This window comes from Barbatula barbatula, assembly GCF_947034865.1.
Source record: "Barbatula barbatula genome assembly, chromosome: 3".
NCBI lineage: Eukaryota > Metazoa > Chordata > Actinopteri > Cypriniformes > Nemacheilidae > Barbatula > Barbatula barbatula.
The window spans coordinates 11,942,629-11,964,228 of record NC_136764.1 but is presented as its reverse complement, the minus strand read 5'-3'; the positions used below and the strand labels follow the sequence as shown (position 1 = coordinate 11,964,228).

General features: G+C 36.4%; 3 protein-coding genes across 7 annotated transcripts in view; 1 reads left to right on the top strand and 2 right to left on the bottom strand.

The window, feature by feature from the left end:
* Positions 1-4,913: 4,913 nt before the first annotated feature.
* LOC306892562 (retinol-binding protein 1-like) lies at positions 4,914-7,780 on the bottom strand (the record flags this gene model as incomplete). Its single annotated transcript, XM_079453697.1, has 4 exons — positions 4,914-4,964; positions 5,922-6,023; positions 7,340-7,518; positions 7,708-7,780. The coding sequence occupies 4 exons, from the start codon at positions 7,778-7,780 to the stop codon at positions 4,914-4,916; spliced, it is 405 nt and encodes a 134-aa protein (XP_079309823.1).
* Positions 7,781-8,137: 357 nt separating this feature from the next.
* Positions 8,138-16,165, bottom strand: nmnat3 (nicotinamide nucleotide adenylyltransferase 3). Of its 5 annotated transcripts, XM_079453571.1 has the most exons (7): positions 16,049-16,129; positions 15,511-15,687; positions 15,277-15,339; positions 14,560-14,702; positions 13,198-13,381; positions 11,906-11,982; positions 8,138-9,161 (listed from the first exon to the last, which is right to left on the bottom strand). In XM_079453571.1, the coding sequence occupies exons 4-7, from the start codon at positions 14,666-14,668 to the stop codon at positions 8,767-8,769; spliced, it is 765 nt and encodes a 254-aa protein (XP_079309697.1). In that variant the 5' UTR covers positions 14,669-14,702; positions 15,277-15,339; positions 15,511-15,687; positions 16,049-16,129; the 3' UTR covers positions 8,138-8,766. The 5 variants fall into 5 exon arrangements, with proteins under 5 accessions (XP_079309697.1, XP_079309695.1, XP_079309694.1 ...); XM_079453569.1 differs by having other exon boundaries at positions 15,277-15,687; XM_079453568.1 differs by lacking the exons at positions 15,277-15,339; positions 15,511-15,687 and having other exon boundaries at positions 16,049-16,124.
* Positions 16,166-20,319: 4,154 nt separating this feature from the next.
* Positions 20,320-21,600, top strand: part of clstn2a (calsyntenin 2a) — a 184,163-nt gene continuing 182,882 nt past the window's right edge. The window contains exon 1 of the mRNA XM_079451908.1: positions 20,320-20,590. Within this exon, the coding sequence (XP_079308034.1) occupies positions 20,518-20,590 (73 nt within the window). The 5' untranslated portion in view covers positions 20,320-20,517. The remainder of the gene's footprint in view (positions 20,591-21,600) is intronic.

Here is a 21,600-nt window from a genome sequence, read left to right as displayed (position 1 = left end):
TTGTCACATTACCAAATATTTAGAACAGGCACATCATACAGATTGCTGCGTGTGATCGAGGGATGCACATGGTAAAAGATAAGCATGCCAATATAAATTGACAGAACTGATTTCATATCAAAAACATATTTTGTCTAAATTACATACCAGCAAGAATGACCTCAAATGCAGAACAATTTATTCATTTTCCACACAGTATACAATCCCAGGTAAATGGGTGAAATGCTAAAAGCAATGAGAACGTTTCTTAGTAGTGGGTGGCAGTTCACAGAACAGGTTTCCTGAGCACATGCATCGCCACAATGCCAGAAAACTGAGAGACGCGAGAGATAAACCGTAAACAACAGCAAGCATCTGCTGTTATCTTTTAACACATCTTGTTAATCTTCTCAGAAAAAGAATGATTGAGCCCGAGGCCTATAATTATGTTGTAAGGGTGTACAACAAATGCTTTTGTATCAAAATACGGATCAAAGGTTGAATAAATGCAGGCCCCAGCTTACGTAATTAAACGTATTCAACAAATTCAACATGGTTTATGATTTAATGTCTCCTATGGTTTTAGATTGCCATAAACGTGGAGCCAAATTATAATTTTTATATTACATACCTCTTATTTTCTTTGTCAGATAGGACAGTAAGAACTGTGAACAAAGAGAAAATTGGAAACAACCCAACTTGGATTTAAAGGTCCAGTGTATGAAATATAGCAGCATTTAGCAGTGAGGTTGCAAATTGCAAAGAACGGCTCAATCCACCGCCCCTCTCCTTTAAAGCACTACGGAGGCTGACACAGGACTAAGATGTCGTCACTCTTTCAGATCTTCTTTCCTGAAGGAGATAACGTATTTATGAAACCTGCTCAGTAGAGCAGTTTGTCCGTTAAGGGCTGCTGTAGAAACAACATGGTGAATTCCATGCCAGGGGACCTGCGATGTATGTAGATAGAAACTGCTAATTTTAAATACAACACACCACTTAATTGTGTAAGGTCTTAATACACATATGTAGACATAGTTACGAATATTAAATTGGACCTCTGTCAATATATCCTCCAAAAAGTTACACATTGGACCTTTAAACTCAGTTGTCTTCTTGTTTTGTTTGGTTCGAGCAACATACCTCCCTCTGTTCAAATCATATCATTCATAGAGCAGGTACACAGCTGCAAGATAAAAAGGGGCACAAAAGGAAAATGTTCAGTGAGTCTTGCTTATTTAAGTAGATAAGGAAATAAGGACATGAATCTGCAATCACACACACTGTCATTAACTCCTCTTCAAACTCTGAGCCAATCACAAAGTCAATGTCATAGTTCTTGAATGCGATCTTGATTGTGTCGTCGATGAAGTGATCTTCATTCTGTGTGATGCTGTTGCTGACAGTCGGCTAGACTAATCCTAATATCAACATCGATGTCTGCCAGTTTAATTTGCCAAAATTTAAATGAGATTGCTTAACTTGTGGCGTATGTGTACTTTCTCTTCAAGGCTCTGTGTACTATTTGTAAAGTAATAGTTTCATTTTTATGATACTGAGTTATTTATTGTGTCTTTGTTGTGTGTAGACCTTCGGATGATATAAACAAGAGGAGAACTTCCTGTTTCAGTTTTTTAACACTACACAATCGCTTGAACAAAATACAAGCAACAGTTTATTTAGAACTTCTCTACGTCTTGCCAAGTGATCTGTAGTGTACACTCTCGGAAAAAAAGGTACACAATGGTACAAAAAATGTTCCTTGAAGAACAGTTTTGTACCTCTTCAATAAATGTACCCTTAATGGTACAAGAAAGACCTGTGGTGATACTGTTTGGTACCTTTCAAGGTACAATTGAAATTAAGGTACATATTTGTTCTCACATCAAGGGTACAGTAACCTTTATTGATATATAACTCATTTTTATTACACATGCAAATAGTATATGAAATTGAAGTTTTTTTCTAAATTAAATCATGAGTAATCCCCTCATAAGAATATGATAATACATTTGGTTTTACTCAATTGACTTTAAAGTTCGTTATAATGTCAGTTTGAATACAGAATATTGACACGATTATTTATTGAGTATTTAGGATTTATTTTGATACATACAAAATATCTCTGGCCGTTTTAAATAAATGTTTTTATAATATATAAGAATATAATTAAGCATTAATCCACAATTAGTATCGCACGCATTATTGGTTGCTATGTTAATTATTAGGCATAGAAAACACGCCGATTGGCCCAAGTTAAGAGTGGAGAGCGGGAAGCAGGTTGCATGCCAGTGTTTCTTGGTGAGGCTTTTATTAGTTCAAAATAACCGAGTTTGGATTTGGATTAGTATTATTAAACTATAATTGGAGAAATTTTGAAGATGTGTTTTTAGTTTTATGGTTATATTTAGTTCTCAAGTCTAAATGTCAGTCACCCGGTTAAATTCGGGCATTCACGTAACGTTAGGCCTACTTATACCTGCTGTTATATATTCTTTACACCTTTTAAGAATTCCTGGACATTTATTTATAGATACAGCTGTGAAAAATTTAAGAGACTACTCCATTTTTTACTTTAATCTGCATTTCTGCAGGTATTGTGATCATTCTACTTCAGTGTCTGTTGAATTTTAACAAACAATGCAAGAGAATGAAAAGATGCATGAAGGTTTCTGGCTTATCCCTTCATATATATTATTTTAAACTGAAAACATTAGTATAGTAAAAAAAAACATACACTAACCCTCTTCTCTCAACAGTGGTCTAGCTTTTGTTGAAACTAGTAACTTTGTATTAGCACCTATTGTACTATTGTTATTTTATGACATATCGCTTATTGCTCCCCGAACTTTGTTAGTCGCTTTGGATAAAAGCGTCTGCTAAATGACTAAATGTAAATGTAGTAATGTGTTATTTATGAATACGAACTTGTTTTCTTTGTAGTGTTGAAGATCTGCTGTTGCATCTTTTTTGTTATTTTGACAAGTTTGTCTTTTTGTTTAGAATTTTCTGCAAATGAATGCAAATAAAATTATTTTCCTTTGGAAGAAATATTTACTATAGTGTACAGACAACGCATATATTATTATTTTAAATAAAATAAATAAACATGATACCATGTATCTGTTACTTTGTAATTGAATTATAGTTTTACAACCATTGGTGAGATTATACAGCCCTACTCAGAAATATAATTGTATTTGTAATGTTTTTGCTGCTGTACAGTGACACTGTTAACCAAGCATATTGAATAGTTTCTGCTTTTCAAATCCATAATTGACTCACCAAGAGCTTTCAGGTGCCAATTAGAGTTCCTATTTCAGATTCAATATCTATTGTTATTAGCTGGTATTTGTAATTAAAGTCTGAGATTACTCTTAACTCCAGTGAAAGGCAATGGCAAACCTAATGCAGTAGTTTTGCAGCAGGTTTGCCAGTAACTTACTGTTGATTTAATTTACTATTTAGTTTTTTTTACATTAATTTGCTTATAGTTCATATATATTCGTTAATAAAACAAGAAAACATATCTTAGGCCACTATTCTTGTTATATAAATGTATCATACTTTAAGAAAACAAAACAAAAATGCTTAGCAAGAATGTCCCTTTCGCAGTGTTGCCGTGCTATTACTAGTGATGAGACCAGTCTCTTCTTGCTCATTTTTAAGTCAAAGGGGCGGTTTCCCGTACAGGGATTAGTTTAAACCAGGACTAGGCCTTAGTTTAATAGTTCAACAAACATGCCTTTCAAAAAAAACATGACTTTTGTGCATTTTAAAACAGCACAAAGGCACTGATGCATTAACTAACAAAATGCAATATTAAGTTTACATTTCTCCTTGTATGATTAAGGTGTAACGATATAGAATACAAACAAACACATGAATGCTCATATAAACAGTGGAAGGCAAATTCTCTTTATTTCACTCATTTATTTATTTTATTTTGTGTACACACAGAGGCACGAGGGAAAGGAAAACTGAATCCTGCCATGCTCCAGACCCAAGAGCCTGACAGGCTCTTCAATCAGTCGCATTTGCAATAGTCATGCAGGTGTTTTGTGTTCCTGTCCTCTCTGGAGTCCAATTACTTTTACATGATTCTAGATTTTCTGAATGTTTTGTCCAAGACGATATCCCCACACACACATCTGTGTTTAATGTTTCTTCACGCAGCAGCTTTTTCTACCACTAATGTAAATAACACCTAAAACTCCAGTCATCAGCCCCCCAGTCCCAAAATATTTTGAATGTCTCCCAATATAAAACACCTGACTCAACTGTTAATTAGTCGCCTCAATTAACACGCTAACAAGCTGATGAGCGTGATCAGGTGTTTTATGTAGGGAGACATTCTGGGACTGACTGAAGTTGAGAAACACCGATCTCAATAACAAGCAACTTTATCTGATATGAAAACATGATAGAGATCTTAAAGGTATAGTGAATTAAATTTATCAGCATCTAGTGATGAGGTTGTGAATTGCAACCAACAGCTCACTCCACCCCTCCCTTTCGAAGCACTACGGCGGCTGCCACAGAACGAATATATCATCACGTTTTCGCTTCTTTGCCAAAGGAGATAACATATTTACAAAACATGCCCTAGAGCAGTTTGTCCATTTAGGGCTACTGTCCAAGGGGACCAGCGGTGTATGTATAATATAGAAACATCTTTTTCTAAGATAATAAAAACATAATGCTTCATTGTGAAAGGACCTTATACACATCTGAACACTGGAACTTTAATATCAGAACAAATAAACACTTAAACACTACAACAAACCATAATTTAATGATTTTCACAGTCGAAGTCATGCTGTTGGCAGCTGTGATGAAAGATAAGTGGATTGAGTTTTGTTTTATATGGTTTTCACAGCATGTCTTGGAAAAGTTCAGTTGGGGATGTTACTTTATGCTACTTGTACGCTGCTTTATGTCATTTTGAAGACTTGTTTACTCACTACACCAGCAGCTCTCAGCTCCTGTAACCAAAGAAAACATGTTTAAAGGGATAGTTCACCCAAATATGAATTCTTAACTGTGAAATATAATTGATTCCTCTTTATGTCATTCTATACGTGTATTATTCTGCACAAAATAAGATATTTGAAGAATGTTGGTAAGCAAACAACACTAACCCCCCAATTGACTTCTGTTGTGTGACAAAAACAAAGCGCCATTTCTCAAAATATCTTCTTTTTGTGCCACAGATTATACAGGTTTTAAATAACATGCTGAGAGAATTTTTCTTTTTGGATCCCTTTAACATATATATTCACAAACATCATTACCATGAAACAAAGTGAAGTTTGACTTTGTTTGTTTTTAGTATGGAACTTAGTACAGCACCCCCTAAAATACATCAGTTGTGGGTTTTCACAAAACACGTCAATAAATGTCTATAACTTTCAGCCAGCTGGTGTCAGTAATGTCCAGTTCTTTGGTTCCAGTATAAGGCATCCCGGACAGGAGCAGTGTTTTATTTATTATGCATGCTCAAACCCACAGCTGAAGCCAAACATCTGTTGTTATTAACTGAACCAAACATACTCAAGTCAGATTCATTTAAGAATCCTATCAAATCATAATGATGGCGTTTGACGTCCATTAAAATGATCTCAACCAAGTTCAAAGGGATTAAATCAGTTTGTCAGCGTTGTGCTGTTTAATGTGCAACATTGTTGAGCTGGGAGGTTTGAGATCTGAGAATAGCTCTTCCCCCGCCATCTGCTATGCTCTGATCTAGTAGTCTACCCCTTACCTCACTTTTTCAAGTTGAATGCCACTCATGTGCCATATATATAGAGTGATCATTGCTTGATGTATATCTTTACAAAATTGTTAAAGGATCATATAAAGGATGAAGTGCCTGTTCGTTTCTATTTCCATAAAATAAAATGCACGACTAATGGGACTACGGCAGAGCTGGCCTGCAGTACCAAGTGAAGTTCATCTCCATCAATCCAGTGGGTCCAGCCTCTCCCCTCGATCTCTCCTTTCTGCACACACACCAGTTTATCTCCCTCCCAGGTGATAGTGGTCTACAACATAACAGAGAAAGTGATTTATTCCTAACCAACACAGTATACAGCAGAAATATGGGCATTTTTGAACTGCAGTGATTAAGGAGATACATGGAAGCAGAACAGGTTTTGCACACAGATAATGGAAAGACAAACTCGCTTTATCGACATGAAAGGAAAATGTAATCTGACACTCACTAAATGTGTTTGCACTCGTATGATAAGCTGCAGAAAATGGAAAATGCTTCTTCCTTTCCTTTGCTTCCTCTAAGGAACTTAATACCTCATTGTAGGTTGAGGACTGAATAGGTCCTGTTACTATTGTTTGGGGGAAACCAGCTCACACAGACTTTACTAAAGTGTGTTTTATTGACTGGACCTCAAGAAAAGGCTTCAGAAGACTTTGTGCAGTTATATCAGATTGTCAACAATGGCCAAACAGGACAGTTACTCTAAATACCTTTACACATAATTCACATCCTGCTGGTCTCACACTACCTCAGCTGGGTGAAAAAAGGGTAAAGCACACACAACACAGATCTAAAATATGAGTTTCTTCAAATGTAAAGTAAAACAAGAGAGGAAAACCACAGGAGAGAATGTTATGCTTTTTATTAAATTAAATAGCCAATTATTGATCTCATTTCACAGATTAGCCTTTTCTCATTAGTAGAAACTGTGAACTGTAAATTACATAAATGATAACCCTATATTCTAAGAAGAATTCACATGATGTTCTAAACCATATATTTATATATATATATATATGTATACTGTTTATATTATTTTAAGAAAAGTTATTTAAACTTAATATTAATCTAATCGTAGTACAAGAATTTCTCACCAAATCTAGCCCCTCACAAAGATTACTAAAGTTCAAAGATATGCAAATATGAATGTACTAGTATATTCTTGTAGGTGTACTATTTCATTACTGCTTTGGATTAACATAGTCTTTGAACTTTAGTTGTTACATTCTGGAACACAACTAGTTTACAACTGTAACTACAAGGGAACTTATAGGTATACTGATAGTTTACTAGTTCAATAGCACAATTATACAGTATTATTATTATTATTATTATTAATAAATATACCTTTTATGGAATACTTTGAAGTGGCCGTAACTCAGTTTTTGCATATCTCACGTTAATCTTGAGTACTTATAGTATTGCACCCTTCAAATAGGCTTGCAGTCTTTTGTTAATCTTTACAGTAAAGTATTTTGTTTGATCATTCAAAATAAGTTGAACCATATTATTTTAAATAAAAATAAAAGTACAGTACGTTTGCTTTGAAACATCCTAAACATTAATCTGTCACAGTTCACCCACCATACATTTGCGGTCGTCCACTCCACTTAGATCTTCTTCAAACTCTTGACCAACCACAAAGTCCATTTTGTAGTTCCTAAAGGTGCTGAGAGTCTTAATGATAAAGTGATCTCCATCCTGAATTATGTCTTTATCAGGTTTTAGCAGAGTGGCTATCTTCCTAACAGCCACATTTACATCTAACAAAAAATTGCAGTCAATTGTGAAAATGTGAGATCCAGAGCAATATAAACAATGCAAGCTTTCAGAATGTCTATTATATCGTCATATTTTCTTTCTTTTTTTTGACAACAGTTGTGTACAACCGTTAAATTTTTTAGGTAAATTAACCGTGATAATATTTTCATAATTATCTATGTAAAACTCACCCAAAGCTTTCAGATACTCTTCAAAGTTTTCATTGGAGATCATTTTCCAGTAGCCGCTATAGTCAGCAGGCATCTTGAGAGCTGATTAAATCTCCAATGATGGGCTTGTTGAAAAAGAATCCCTTCCCCTGCAAACACTTTCCATATGAAAGAACCACATGCTTCAACAAGATCACGATAATCCGATTAGTTTTTTAAAAATGTTTTTTCTTCAGCATGTTTCAAGAGATGAATAGTCACAGCACATATAGTAATAAAATAACATGCAAATGTTAACAGAACTTCATCTTTGCAGTTTAATAGCATTCGTAGATTTCATTCACACATTTATACTTCTATTTGTAGCCTTTTGTTGGCACCCATTGCAATTCTGTGCAATTAAGTGAACATCAAAAAGAGATGGACGGTTTGTGTTAAATAATCACATGCTGCCAATTTATCAAGCTTTTATTTGGAGAGAGCGAGGAAAAAGGCATTCTTCAAACTCCACACACAAAAGAATCAGCAGGGGATTTTCAACACTGCAAATCACTCTTAGTTGTTTTGAGCCTAAAACGCGCAGTCTGTGCTATGAATAAAAGACAAATAGATTCAGAAGACATCACCACAAATATTCCAAAGTTCATTTTATTTTATCAAAAACTTTTCATCCCCCTAAAAACAGCTTGATGAAACATCTTGAGTTCTGACAACATGACGGATACCTTCTGCGCAAATATAAAAGGAGAAGAAATGTTTGCTCTTCGAAGTGTAAAGGCTCAGTTATTTATCTTCCTTGTGACATTCAGCAAAAGTCAACATTTCCCAGACCTGGAGAATAGACTTACAACTCTGCAATGATCTGGCAAATCTATCTCCTGACCAGATAAATTCTTAAATCCTTCTGCAAACATTAAACTGTGGTACCCAAGAAACGATGGTCATAGATGATGCTCCCTTACAGCAAATATGCACTTTTCCTGAAACAACCTGCTTTCTCATTCAAATATGTAAATTTGACTCTTTCAAAACATAAACGTAAATAAATCACATATGAGATCATGCTGGAGTCTCCATACGTCAGTCTTGTATTGTTTGCTTGGTAAGTGGCCGTAGTGTAATTTCTTTGTTCTTCATCTCGCTGTCCTGCGTGTAAAGATTGTTCTCTTTAATATAATCAATAACCGAGTCTGGTAAAAGGTATTTAACACTATATCCTCGACGCAGGGCTCGTCGGACCTCCGTAGCGCTGATCTCATTTTGGACCCACTCCCGAACCAAAGAAATGTTCCGTCTGTGTCTAGCCAGCAGGTCAGACTCGTGTATGGTCTGATCCGGCAGCAGGGTTCCTCGGCTCACGCAGACCAGTCCAAAGCGGCCCACCACTTCCGCGATGTGATCATCCCTCCACAGACCAGGCACCTTAAAAGTCTCCATGAAATCTGCTCCACATAGCAGTTTCAACAGGGGTTCGCCTGCGGGGGAAGCAAGCGCATTAAAGATCATTTAAAAGTCACCGCATCATATAAATCCTAATGAATTCAAGATTTTCGTTACATTGGCGGAATGAGTACGCTCCATTCTATTTCAATGTTGTTGTCATACTGCGAACGTAAATTAATGTGCGTCTATAATTAAAGGAACCAAGTGTTTCTGTACAATAGCGGCGTGATTGCTTATTCAAAGCTTTCAAATGTTAACATCAGCCTAGACAGGTAATTATAGGAATGGTCAACCTTAAAATGAAATTCCATCATCAACTACTCACTCACATGTCTTTTGAAACCTACATGACTTTTTTCATCAAGTAAACACAGAAATTCAAGAGGTTTCCCACACTGCTGCTTTATACTTTAAAAACAGATGAAGACCATTGGCTCAAAAGCTACAAACATGCTAGTTACTTTTTTTTTTGGGGTGAATTACAGGGTAAATTATTTGCGTATTATTATGTGAGTCATATTATTCAGTATATCTACCTGCCTTAAAAAAGAAAAAACGTTTTAATTCTAATGCTGTAGCCAGAGCCGATCCTTCCTATACGCAAACCACGCAAGTTGCATAGGGCCCTTGCATTGGGCCATTTAATAACTGTGATATCATGCAGTCCGCGCAGGTGATGACATGCGCATAATGTGATGATGTGTCTTTACATATGGCCATGGCTTCGAAAACGAAGCTATCCGTCTGTACTGTATAGGAACAAACGGCTACAATGTGAAGCAAAAGAACAAGAAAGCATGTGTTTTTGTACTATTTCAAAACTTATTTAATTTTGCCAAATTATGCAAGTACAGATTTACTAATTCAGTATTTGTCCACTGGCATACAGTTGGTTCGATAGTCGTGAATTAAGCGACCGTCTCCAAAGTTACATAAACATTATTAATATTCTAACTTCAATAGCATTTACAGTGAATGACTTACAGTCAGAAAACCAGCTGTACAATGTTCATGTGAGTCTCAGATATAATGCACACCACTGTATTTAGTTAGCTCATAATAATATGTCATTTTTGTGTCATCTTATTTAGAGAATAATTGATGTGTTTTCGTATGCTAAGCTTTCTTGAGTTAACTATATTTATCATCTTTTATTTTTGTTAATCAATGATGGTTCCTGATGCTAGATGGTCCCAGAGCAACCTGTTACTTTGGTAAAGGATCATTTTCATGTGAATCATTTTTTTTAAATTTTTTACTTAATTGTTCTTACGGTCACTTTAAGTTTTTTTGTCTTTCAGTTTTACTTAATGTAAGTCTGTTAATTGATTTATTATTTTAATTTCTTATAGTTTACAGTTTTGCTTATCTCACTTTAACTATTATGACAAGGGCCCCTCACAAAGATTTGCATAGGGCCCCCAGACGTCTAGGACCAGCACTGTATGTAGCTATAACAGGGTACTTGACAAATAAATGTGTCCTATCAGGTGTGACTAAAATTTAGAACAAAAACCTAACAATGAAAATAAATATCTCTTACGCTATTTTATACATTTACACATGCATACATTTTTATATTTTTCTTAAATACACAATTAATATGCGCAGTGCACAGACAAATATTATGTATTTTTTTTTTAATTTTGGATGCAATTAATCGTTAGACATCCCTAAAAATAATATATTATGAATCTTTTTTAACTTTGCTAAGTCACACCATAGGACACACATACAATATATTTGTCAACTACCCAACTGTGAGTCGGAATGATGGCTTTTGTCTAAGAACGCATGCATTTCTGTAGGGCCCACTAAAGCTTTTTATTTCTGCTATTGGGTGACTCAACAACCCTAAAAATATTACATTTACATTTATTCATTTGGCAGACGCTTTTATCCAAAGCGACTTACAAGTAGTTTTTATACAGTGGCACATTTCTGCAGAGCAATCAGGGGTAAGGTGCCTACCTTACCTAGGGGGAATATACCTACTCACTGCATGGAGCCAAGACAAATCAAGCCCTGTTTGATTGTAATAATGAATAAATTATGAAAAACACAGTGCAAAAATAAACAGCAACAGTAATATTTCCAGACAATCATTAAACGGCTTAATTCAATAAGCGTCAAATTCCTCTGAAGAGCCTAAATGAGGTGTGTATAACATATATTTCAAACAAGAATAATCCCTGTGATAATTAAACATGAAATCTTAAATAAAACAGAAAAAGTAGATTATTTTCAACGTCTTTTAGTTTAATTCCAACAGATATGTTTATTTTTCATTGTCAAACAGGGAGTAGGAGTTATTTTATGTAATCCTCTTGCCACAGACAAACAAAAGAAAATACAAATAATGAAATCGGCATTAGACTGAGTTTCTCTTTTTAGAATCTCTGCAGTCCTGCGAAATGTTTGGAGATTAAAGGCTTTTGTTTGTGTGAGCGTGCATGTGTGCTGTGTTCAATCTTTCCTGCCACATTCTTGTTTTTTAAGTGATGCTGGCTATTAATCTCTCCTTCATTAACAGTCTGAGCATGCATGTCTTAAACTCAAGTCATCCTGCGGAGGGTATTAGGCTTCATTAGCATGCTCCTCTACCGCAACCCCAAATAAAAGCTGTGTTGAAAAGCGGCCTAACAGCTCTTGTTCTGGCCAGAGCGAAGAAATATGCATCACATTTATCTAAAGTGATTAGCAAAACCAGCTCCGTTGTGCCAGGCATAAGATGATACAAGACTGTGATGTTAAGTTCTAGATGTGGGGGGCTTACCAGAGTTCTCTGTGGGCGGGTCCTTGCGCTCGCGTATTCTCTGCTGGTACTGAGCGGTTATCCGTCCGTAGTGGTACCTGACAGCGAGATGTTTTGTGAGACAGAGGATAAGACAGCATGTACATGCACGGCTTTACTATAATCAGCTTATGGATGTGGGAGAAGCTTTATGTTCACACTTTGATGCATGAGCCGATAGACGTGCATCTCAACTTCTCCGATCACCCACAAGAGGCTATAATCAGCTTTTGTTATGAATAAATGCGGATGGGAGTGTGAATTCTTTTAAGGGGATTACTATTGCGAGGACAAAGAAAATGTGGACTGTATACCGCACCCTATATGCATAGGTTTAGCCCATCCTAACCAAGCTTATAATGCAATAAAAGGCGTTGCATGGGTGCATAGGCAAGTGCTCCCCTTTTTCCAAGTAGTAAATTACAGAAAGTAAAAGACCTACAAAGTCCTGGCACAGGCAGCTGGCACCAAAGCAGCCATTCACCTCCCCGTAACACTGCCACTTGAGAATTAATAAACCACCTAAAGGCATAGCTAGTTGGCATTAAACTCAAATTGCCTTCAGGCGTTTTCTAAAGGAGGAGCTGCAGTCACTCTTTGAGACTAGCATAATCACAAACAAAGTCCCTACCAGCCCAACGCAAAAGGATGATGGCCATTTCCTATTTTCTGAGGTGGGATCTGAGGAGATTGAAAACAGAGGCTGTTGTGATGGATAGCCGAGCTGGAGCGAGTCATGTCAGCGATCGACTGTTTGATGTCTCACACAACAGGAATGGAAGAATTCAGCTTCTATAAAGTTTTGGCTTTAGCTCTGCTTAGATATTTTGAAGATGATAGCGAAATTGAGAATTCAAGCTTCAGAGGGGACAGTGGAGCGAAGAATGTTTACATTATTCAAAGAAAGGTATGGGTGTAACAGTAAAATCTGTTGATACTACTATTGTGTATTGTTCTTTTGGTATATAAATTAGAGTGGGAATCAGGCTAGTAGTCCATATCTGTATACATTTCTTTATTCTGATGAACACAGGAAAATATGTTTGGAAGAATTCTTGTAACCAAGCAGTTCTTGGCCACCATTGACTACCATAGTAGGAAAAATGACAATGTTAGTCAATGGTGGCCAAGAACTGTTTGGTTACAAGCATTCTTTCAAATATCTTTACCTGTTTTTATTAGAACAAGGAAATGTATACAGATTTAAAACAACTCGAGGGCGAGTAAAGGTAGACAGGAACTTGCTAAAGTCTACCTTAACATTTAATATTTACCTCATGGTCACGACAGTCTCCGTCCAATCAGACTGCTGGCTCTCCCAGTCGTCAACGCTTACCCAGTCAGAGCTCTGCAGGGCCAGTCTTGCCATAGCGATTCTATGCTTTGATGCAACGAGACCCTGTTTACCATAACCATCGCTGACAGGAGACACAATGCCACCCACCACACGATACAGACCTGCGAGATGGAGAAAAAACATATCTGACCCAAACAGTCAAATGAACATTTACTAAAACAATTCAGCTGGCCAGCCTACAGTAGTACTTTACTTTACTAGCCATTCACTTCTATTGTATAGACAAAACCAATGCAAGTCAATGGGTACCCTTGTTCGGTTTCTCAAAAAAATATTTTTTTGTGTTCTGCAGAACAAAAAAAAGTCATACAGGTTTGAAATGACAAAGGAGTGACTAAATCATGACAGAATTTGTATTCTGGGTGAACCATCTCTTTAACTTAATAATATACTACAAAATAAACTACATTTTCAAAGTACTACAACTACACAATAAATTTCTAAGCTATTGAACACAAATTAACAGTACGATTTTGGGGTAAAATAACACTTCAGAAGTTTTTTTATTTAGCAAATTACACAAGGAATTATAGAAAAAATAAAGGTAAAACATAATTTAATTTGTTCTAAAACTAGTAACAAATCCCAATCACGTCCTCCAGTCCATCAAACAAATCAATATACTCTCCTGAGTTAATATGCAACACAAGCAATAATGGTTATTTTTTAAAGCACACAGGTTACAATAAAATTAAATCAAAATGTCAGTGTAGCAACACCGTACTGAATTTGCTGAGAGGCACAGGTACACCATGTTTACATTGCAAGCCTGCAGCAACAAAACTAGAATTCTCCTATTAAAATCATCAAATCTTTCTAACTAAATATTAATGTTTTCAATGTAGTCATGGTGTTACAGCTGCTACACAGACTATTTGATAAATAGATCAGGGATAGAGGAGAGCCTGTGATGTCTTGGTACGAGAAACAAATCCCTCACGGTTCATCCTCCACTTATGAATGCATATTTTCAACACTCAGCTAATATTGTACCTAAGACCAAAGCATCAAATCTTTTCACGTAGAACTGTCCATTTCTCAATCGTACACAAGATAAACCTCAACACAGCAAAGGTGCACTATAAAAAGTGATTTAATAGCACGGTTTATGCTTTCAGCTCAAACTAGACATGCAATACATCAGAATGCAGTCAGAACATTTAGTAGGACATCAAAATTGCTATAAAGTGATAGGCCCAGCAGGTAGCGGAGAGAAAGACAGTTTTGATCTGATGACAGATGATGGCCAATTTCAGGTTAATGAACAGGTGGCACTAACCCGTCTGGTGCATCTGGTCCCTGGCCAGCTCAAACAGCCGCATGTGCTGATGGGTAATGGGGTTGAAGGAGCCACAGGCCAGCAAAAACAGAGGAATACGACCAGCCATTTCAAAGCATCACAACACTGTATTCCGGACAAACCTACGACAATTACAGAAACAGTAAACAAAATAGTCTTGAGGGGTTCAACCTACTGCCAATATGCACTAAATATTAGAATTATTAACATGATCTACTATAGGGCATTAGTGTATGGCAGGGTTATAACAATATCAATTGTCTCAATATTATCGTGGTCATCTGACTGCATGAAATGAAATATCTTCCGGGCCTAACTTGGAGAATTTTACAAAATAATTATAGATGTTATCTTTAGCAAGGTCCATCTGGTGCAATTTTTTTATTATATAAAAGGGATTTTTAGTACTTTTGACCCATCTCATACTATAACTCATACTTCTAAGCAACAGTTATGATTAGAGGATAAAGAAAAGAGGATGCTTATGGCACGTTTCCAGGTCATCATTTGTCATTGTAAATATAGTAATACATATCGTAAACCGTGGTTGTTATACTGTTCAAGTTATTATTGTACAGTGAGATTTTGATATTGTAACATCCCTTTGATTTCATATTAAAAATAAATTGTTCACCCAGAATTAAATATTCTGTCATCAATTACTAAATTTAAAAAAAGATATTTTGAGAAATGTACCAGTGGTTTTGTGTCCATACAAAGATGAGCATTGTGGACCAGTGTTGTTTGGTTACCATTGTTCTTCAAAATATGATAAGTGAATGATGAAAGAATTCATTGAGAAATCATTTTTAGGTGAACTAAACCTTTAAATGTGACATTAATACACCAATAGGTTGAGTTCTGAAAAGTAAGAATCATACACATCCTTAAAATGATTCTGTCATCAAATTTCTGTCATCATTTACTCACCCAATCGTCATTTCAAACCTGTAAGACGTTCTTTCTTCCGCAGAACAGAAAAGAAGACATTCTGAAGCAAGTTGGTAAGCAAATATCTAGCTGTCATGTTCTGTACATTTGCCATTTCTATATGTGACATGCACAGGGTTTCCTAGTGATGTTGACAAGCACATTTTAATGCTGGGTCTTGCAGAGGAATTGCAGGGAATTGAAGAGACATGAGGAAAATACGTTTGTAAGTTACATTGTAGCATAAATAAGTCTTATAAGAGTAGTATTATCATCACCATGAACAAAACATCTGTTTAAAACAGCATTAGAGCATTTTAGTCTCCAAAATGGTTACTAATCTTACTAAAATTAAAACGACTAAAAGGAGATAACGTTAACTTAAATCCAGAAACGGTGAACTTGACAGCTGTCAGCAAACTTACATCTGAAAATATGATTACTCCCCTTTTCTGAAGTCAGATCACCGCAGCAAATAAGCCGGGGTAAATGAAAAAAAAACGCAATAAAATGAAGTTTAATGCAAATGCATATTTACCTTATCCAAAAAAGTCATCCAATTTCATGTATGCTATTTATGCTACATATTATGCCATGTGTTACACTATTTCTCTTCCCCAGAATATAAGTCGGAAAACAAAGTTCCCTTAGAGCCACAGTGACCGCTAGTGGCAAAAACATTAGTAGGCGCCTTGGAAACAGTTTGTTTCTCGCTGTGTTTATTCACGATAACTGTAAAATCAAACGTACATGATTTGCTTCAACTAATGGGATACGGATGATTGAAGTTCTCTACGGAAACATTTATCTAAACGTGAGGAGATCTTAAAGGCATACTTCACCCCAAAATTAAGGTTCTGTGGTCATTTACTCACCTTTAGTAGTTCAAGTTGTTCCAAATCTGTATAAAGATAGGAAGAAATACAATAGTGAAAAGCGCCCCGGAAACTCTTTTGTCCTACATTCTTCAAAATGCCTTCTTTTGTGTTCAACAGAACCAATATTTTCTACTATGGGAGTCAATGTGGGGCAAGATCTGTTTGGTTATAAGCATTCTTCCAAATATACTTCTCGGGTGTTCATCAGAACAAAGCAATTTATACAGATTTGGAACGAATCCAAGGTGAGTAAATGATGACAGAAATTTTGGGTGAAGTAGGCCTATCCGTTTCGAACACTCCATCATCCTTATGAACACCCACTTTAAAGTAAACTACACTTAGCTGAATACAGGTAATGGTCCTATTAACAGGGATACTTTATATGGGGTATATATGCTTTGTCATCACTTCCTCCTTTCATTCTTAGCCTTTCATGCATTATGTATTGCCTTTGTAGCATAAATATCCACCTGCGGGAGCGAGAAAAACCTTTTTCTAATCACCTTTCAAGGGGACTTTCTGTTGCCCTTCAATAAGGTGCTTTGCACAAAAACCACCCTAATTATAGCTATTGAGGAGGAAATGGTCTGTAAAGATCTATACTCTGAGCCTGCTCAAGCTAATGTGACTAATGCTGTGCCGCTCTAATAGTCATAGTCTTTGTATTACATCATGCAGGAGGTGATGAACACCTTCTTTTGCGCAAGTCTTTGAAAATTCCTGAAATTCAGACAAAGGGTCTGTCCTGAAAAGAGAAAAGCACAAGGCCTATGATTGGTTTTGACGATTTTGTTCTTTTTCTTCACTCTGCTTACTCGGGCTATTGCCAACTTTTTTTTGATTTTGAAATATCTTGCTCAAACACACAATGGCAAAACGCACATTTAAGGCACAAATTAATTTCAGCAATTTACTCTTTGGAAATTAAAGGTGCTAAAAATTCTGTTATTGTTAAAGGTTCTTTACGGAACCATAAAATGTGACATAGAACATTTTTGGAGCTTAAACGTGTATGAAATAAATCACGCTATTTTAATTTTTAAAGACAATGTTTTTTTTAAATGACTACTGACTATTGTGATTTCAGGCAGTTAGAAGGCAGTAATAATTACACAGAAATGACTCCAGGGTGACCCCTCTTGGGAGGTTAGTAGAACTGCCACAGATGCAGAGACCTCTCCAAGGTGCTGAAAAGATCGACTCACCAGATGAAAAGCAAACGAGCCAAACTGAGCCAGTGCAACACACACACCTCGCTGGAACCTAAAAGAGTTATTCCTGGTATAGAAGAGTTCAGACGTCATTTGAACAGATTGTTCTCATAAGATTTTAAATAGAATTGAAATTAATTATTTAGAGATCTCCATAATAGCAAAAGGCAGAGCTAAGATATATTACTGGTGTTCTCCTGTAGAGTATCATAAAATTGGCATTGTGAAGAAATGTGGGTATAACAGCACAAATGATGAATACAAGCATTGAAAGCCACATTTCTTCCAATTATATTCTCTTGAGTTGTGATGCTTGGACATCTGATAAATGTGCTAATGAGAGCGATAGAGAGGCTATATCTGTTGAAGAACTTACATAATGTAGATCGTTGTTAATGTTCACTTTCATTTTTACACTCCATTATTACTGACACTTATTTTGTAGGTTAATAGTATTACCATTATTATCTACCATGCAGTTTGGGCTGCCTATTAGTGCAGGGCTTGTTATATCTCTCCAAACAAAACTTTGCATTCAAAAAGAGTGAGCAGATTGTTGTTTCTGTCATTTTTATTGATGTACTACAGACCCAGTCTGCTATTCAAAGTCATTACATATTGCAGCATAAACCTGTGGTGAGATCCGCAGAATTTACAGCACATCCATAATACACTGACGGCAAGCCTTCTTCGGGCATCTGTATGAGAAGGATCCTTTCAGAGAAAACTGAGTTCTTGCACTCTTGTCTAATCCGCACTGGATGTTTAGACTTGCAGATACCATGATAAAAGAGTGAAGAAGCATTCACCTAGAGCAATTTTTACTCGACCGAATGCTTCCCCCTGAAATGCAACAAGTCAAACGATTGGAATAAATGAGCCCAAATGTTTTTTCCAATCTATCAGCAGCGCAGGTAAATTAGGTTTCAGGAAGGCTGGGGAAATAATATGGCATTTAAAACCAGCTCATTTTTTTCAAGAAACTAAAACCATTATCAGAAAATTCCCCCGGGCTTTGGGGAAATTGACATTTAACTAAGAAAAAATTGGAAATAAAATGAGCGAAAGAATGACAGGTGGGTTAGAATTTTGAAATGGATATGCTAAAAGTTGTTTCTCTTCGTTATGATAAAATAATCTTAAAGGTTGACTGTGTAATGCAGTTCAGAGTTTACGGTCAAGATAGACCATTTAAAAATGTTGTACCCTTGCTTTGTATAATGTATTCTACAACAGACCTTTGTCAATTTATAATTAGTAGTTCTTCTAATTTCAGTGTTCAAAGTGTATTTTATCAACATAATTGAGTTGCAGTGCATACACGGCTGTCAATGTCTTTACTATTAATTAAGCTGCAAAATAAGGTAGTATTTACAGTCTTCTGTAATCTTGTCAGTGAACCTAGGTAGTGCTCTCAAGGGAACAGGCTGAAATCAGAAGACCTTCAGTTCATGGCTGAACACTCATTAAAAGCATTTCCAGTCAACATGGGCACACAGGAAGTCCATAGTACATTTAACAGCTGCTGACGAACTGCAGCTCAATTTTCCTGAGGGGAAAACCCAGGTAGTTGTGAGCCACCATCAGAAATGAAAATGTTTGATCTGGAACATGCTGTCTGCATGTGATATGGTAGTTTTAGGAGAATTTAAAATGTACCACATGTTTAATGAATAATGTGAGATCGTTTTAAGGAACAGCTATACAAAAAGAAAGAGAACGAATTTGGTTATAAAATGGATTACTGAATCAAATGCATTTCAAATCAATCAGACATTTGTAAACAATACTATTGTATGAGTTTTTCCCAGCTTGAATGAATCCTGGTGCACTAGCCAAAGTGCATTGGCTTCAATTATTTGAGGTTTATTCTGTAGCTGTCTACCAGCACAAAATCTTGTTACACTTTTATCAGCCACAAAAGACTGTAATGATGCTTAATGGAGAATAAAAAGCTTCATTATGGTGGCCGCAATTCGAAAAGAAAACATCCACATACACCCCAATCATATCAAAGATTGATAACTCTTTCAGTTCAAAATATGTTGAGATTCCAGGGTCCATTTCTGCTCTCTTTTCTGTTGATGGCTGACAAAATTGTAATCAGATTTAGGGGAACAGTAGCGTGTAGCTTAGTTGGTAGAGCACTGCATTGTGGAATTCCCAGGGTATGTAGGCTATATCTTAAAGTGTCTGTCATCATTTCCGAAAAAGTGCCTGTCTGCTTTAGTGAAACAGAGATATTTTATTTAAATCACATATTTTACCGCATTAAAAACGATTAGGCTCGTTTTAAAATTACTATTATTTTGCATTGTGCTTTCGAATAAGGTTTTATTAAAATTGTCAGTGCATTGTATGCATTGAAGCATAAAGATAACGTCCCAGCACTGTTTTTAATGAACCTTGAAGGCATAGGACATCGGCTGCCCGCTTTGGGAGGAGTCCTGTCATTGGATTAAGATAATGGTTATATCAATAATAAATGGGAAGGAGAGGATGTTTACACAAACTAACATCGGGTGTTTATCGTAGGTGGGCTCTGTGATATTTTTTTGTAGTTTAAGCATTAATAATGCAAATCGGATTCTCGTGTCTAAAGTACCAACCCGCAAATGTCAAATTCACCCTCATAGTATTAAGAATGGGCGTATCGTAATGCCATATCGTAGGTCAAGATTAATTGCCGTAGGGGAGTGACGTAGCAGCCCGATCCCGAGGTTTCAACTGTGCGCGCAGCAGACTCGCAGACCGTGTGCGCTCGGACCGCGTTTCGCGCTGCTGGGAGTTCACTTCACCGTCTGCATTTTTGCAACGCTCAAGGACAGACCCAGGTTGGTGCTTTCTAGATAAAGTGAAGGAAAGCAAGCGACAAAGAATTAGGTCATCGTTCTGGTCGAAGTGTTTGGCTCATCATGAAGATGTGCTTGATAACGCCGATGCTGTTTCTGGTGCTCTCCGGGCAGTGCGGCATCATGGCCAGTAAAGGTAAGGTGGATCGAAAACTTCGGATCGGCATGAAAAGAAACGCTTTGGGTAGCCTGTCTTCAGATCAGTCTTTTAGATCATATGTGAAAGATTACAATCGGATTATGCAGTTTGTACGTTGCACGCGCTGGCAATGAAAGGCAATGAAGTATTGGTAGGGAATCAGGTTGGCAGTGAATCTTCCCTCATCGAGTCTAAGTTTCTCTGTAATTGTTCCTCCTACATTTTTATTTGTTCAATTTGTTCTCGTTTTCTAGTGTTTTGTTTGTTGTTGTGATCTAACACGAGGTACCTTATTTCGGACACTTTAATGAGCTCACCAGAATCCATTCAGCAAGGTTATGAATGTTGCATTCATTAAAGTAGTGATTATTATATAAATCTAAATGGCTTCATTACAAGAGTTTAAGTTTTCTCGGCATGAGCAATATTATAGCTACTCTCCCCTCATCAATATTTCATTGACCTTTATGGCACATTGCTACATATCTATCTGCTTGATCAGTTTAATTTATTACACAAAGCGGCTGCATGCGTTTTCCTTAATATTCTCCACAGGGTTCAATGAGGCTTTCAATGACTACGTAATCTCTAGGACTTTAAGTGGAGTGTGTTTTCCATGGCTGCTATGGAAAGGTGTTAATGTGTTTGTAGGAACACAAACATGGAGATAAGAGATCTAATTGTGTCTCTGGGGCAGTGATGAATATGGAACAGTTCAATTATTTGTCAGAGTACAAGTGGAATCTCTGTCTACTTACCTGCGTGCCCTGATTTATTTTCCTTGGAAGTAACTTGCCGGTTGAGCCTGGGCTCTTTCTGTGTAGCAGACTGCCAATCATGGAATCAGAACCTTGAATATTTGCATTCAATTTTCTGCATTCTAGCGCTCCATGAAATTTTGAACATTATGAAAAATGAGTTTATGCATGAAGAATTTCGCAAGGTGAGACGAGTTAGAATGGAATGGAATACAAAGGCTTCTGGGAAAATGATAAACAAATATAAAG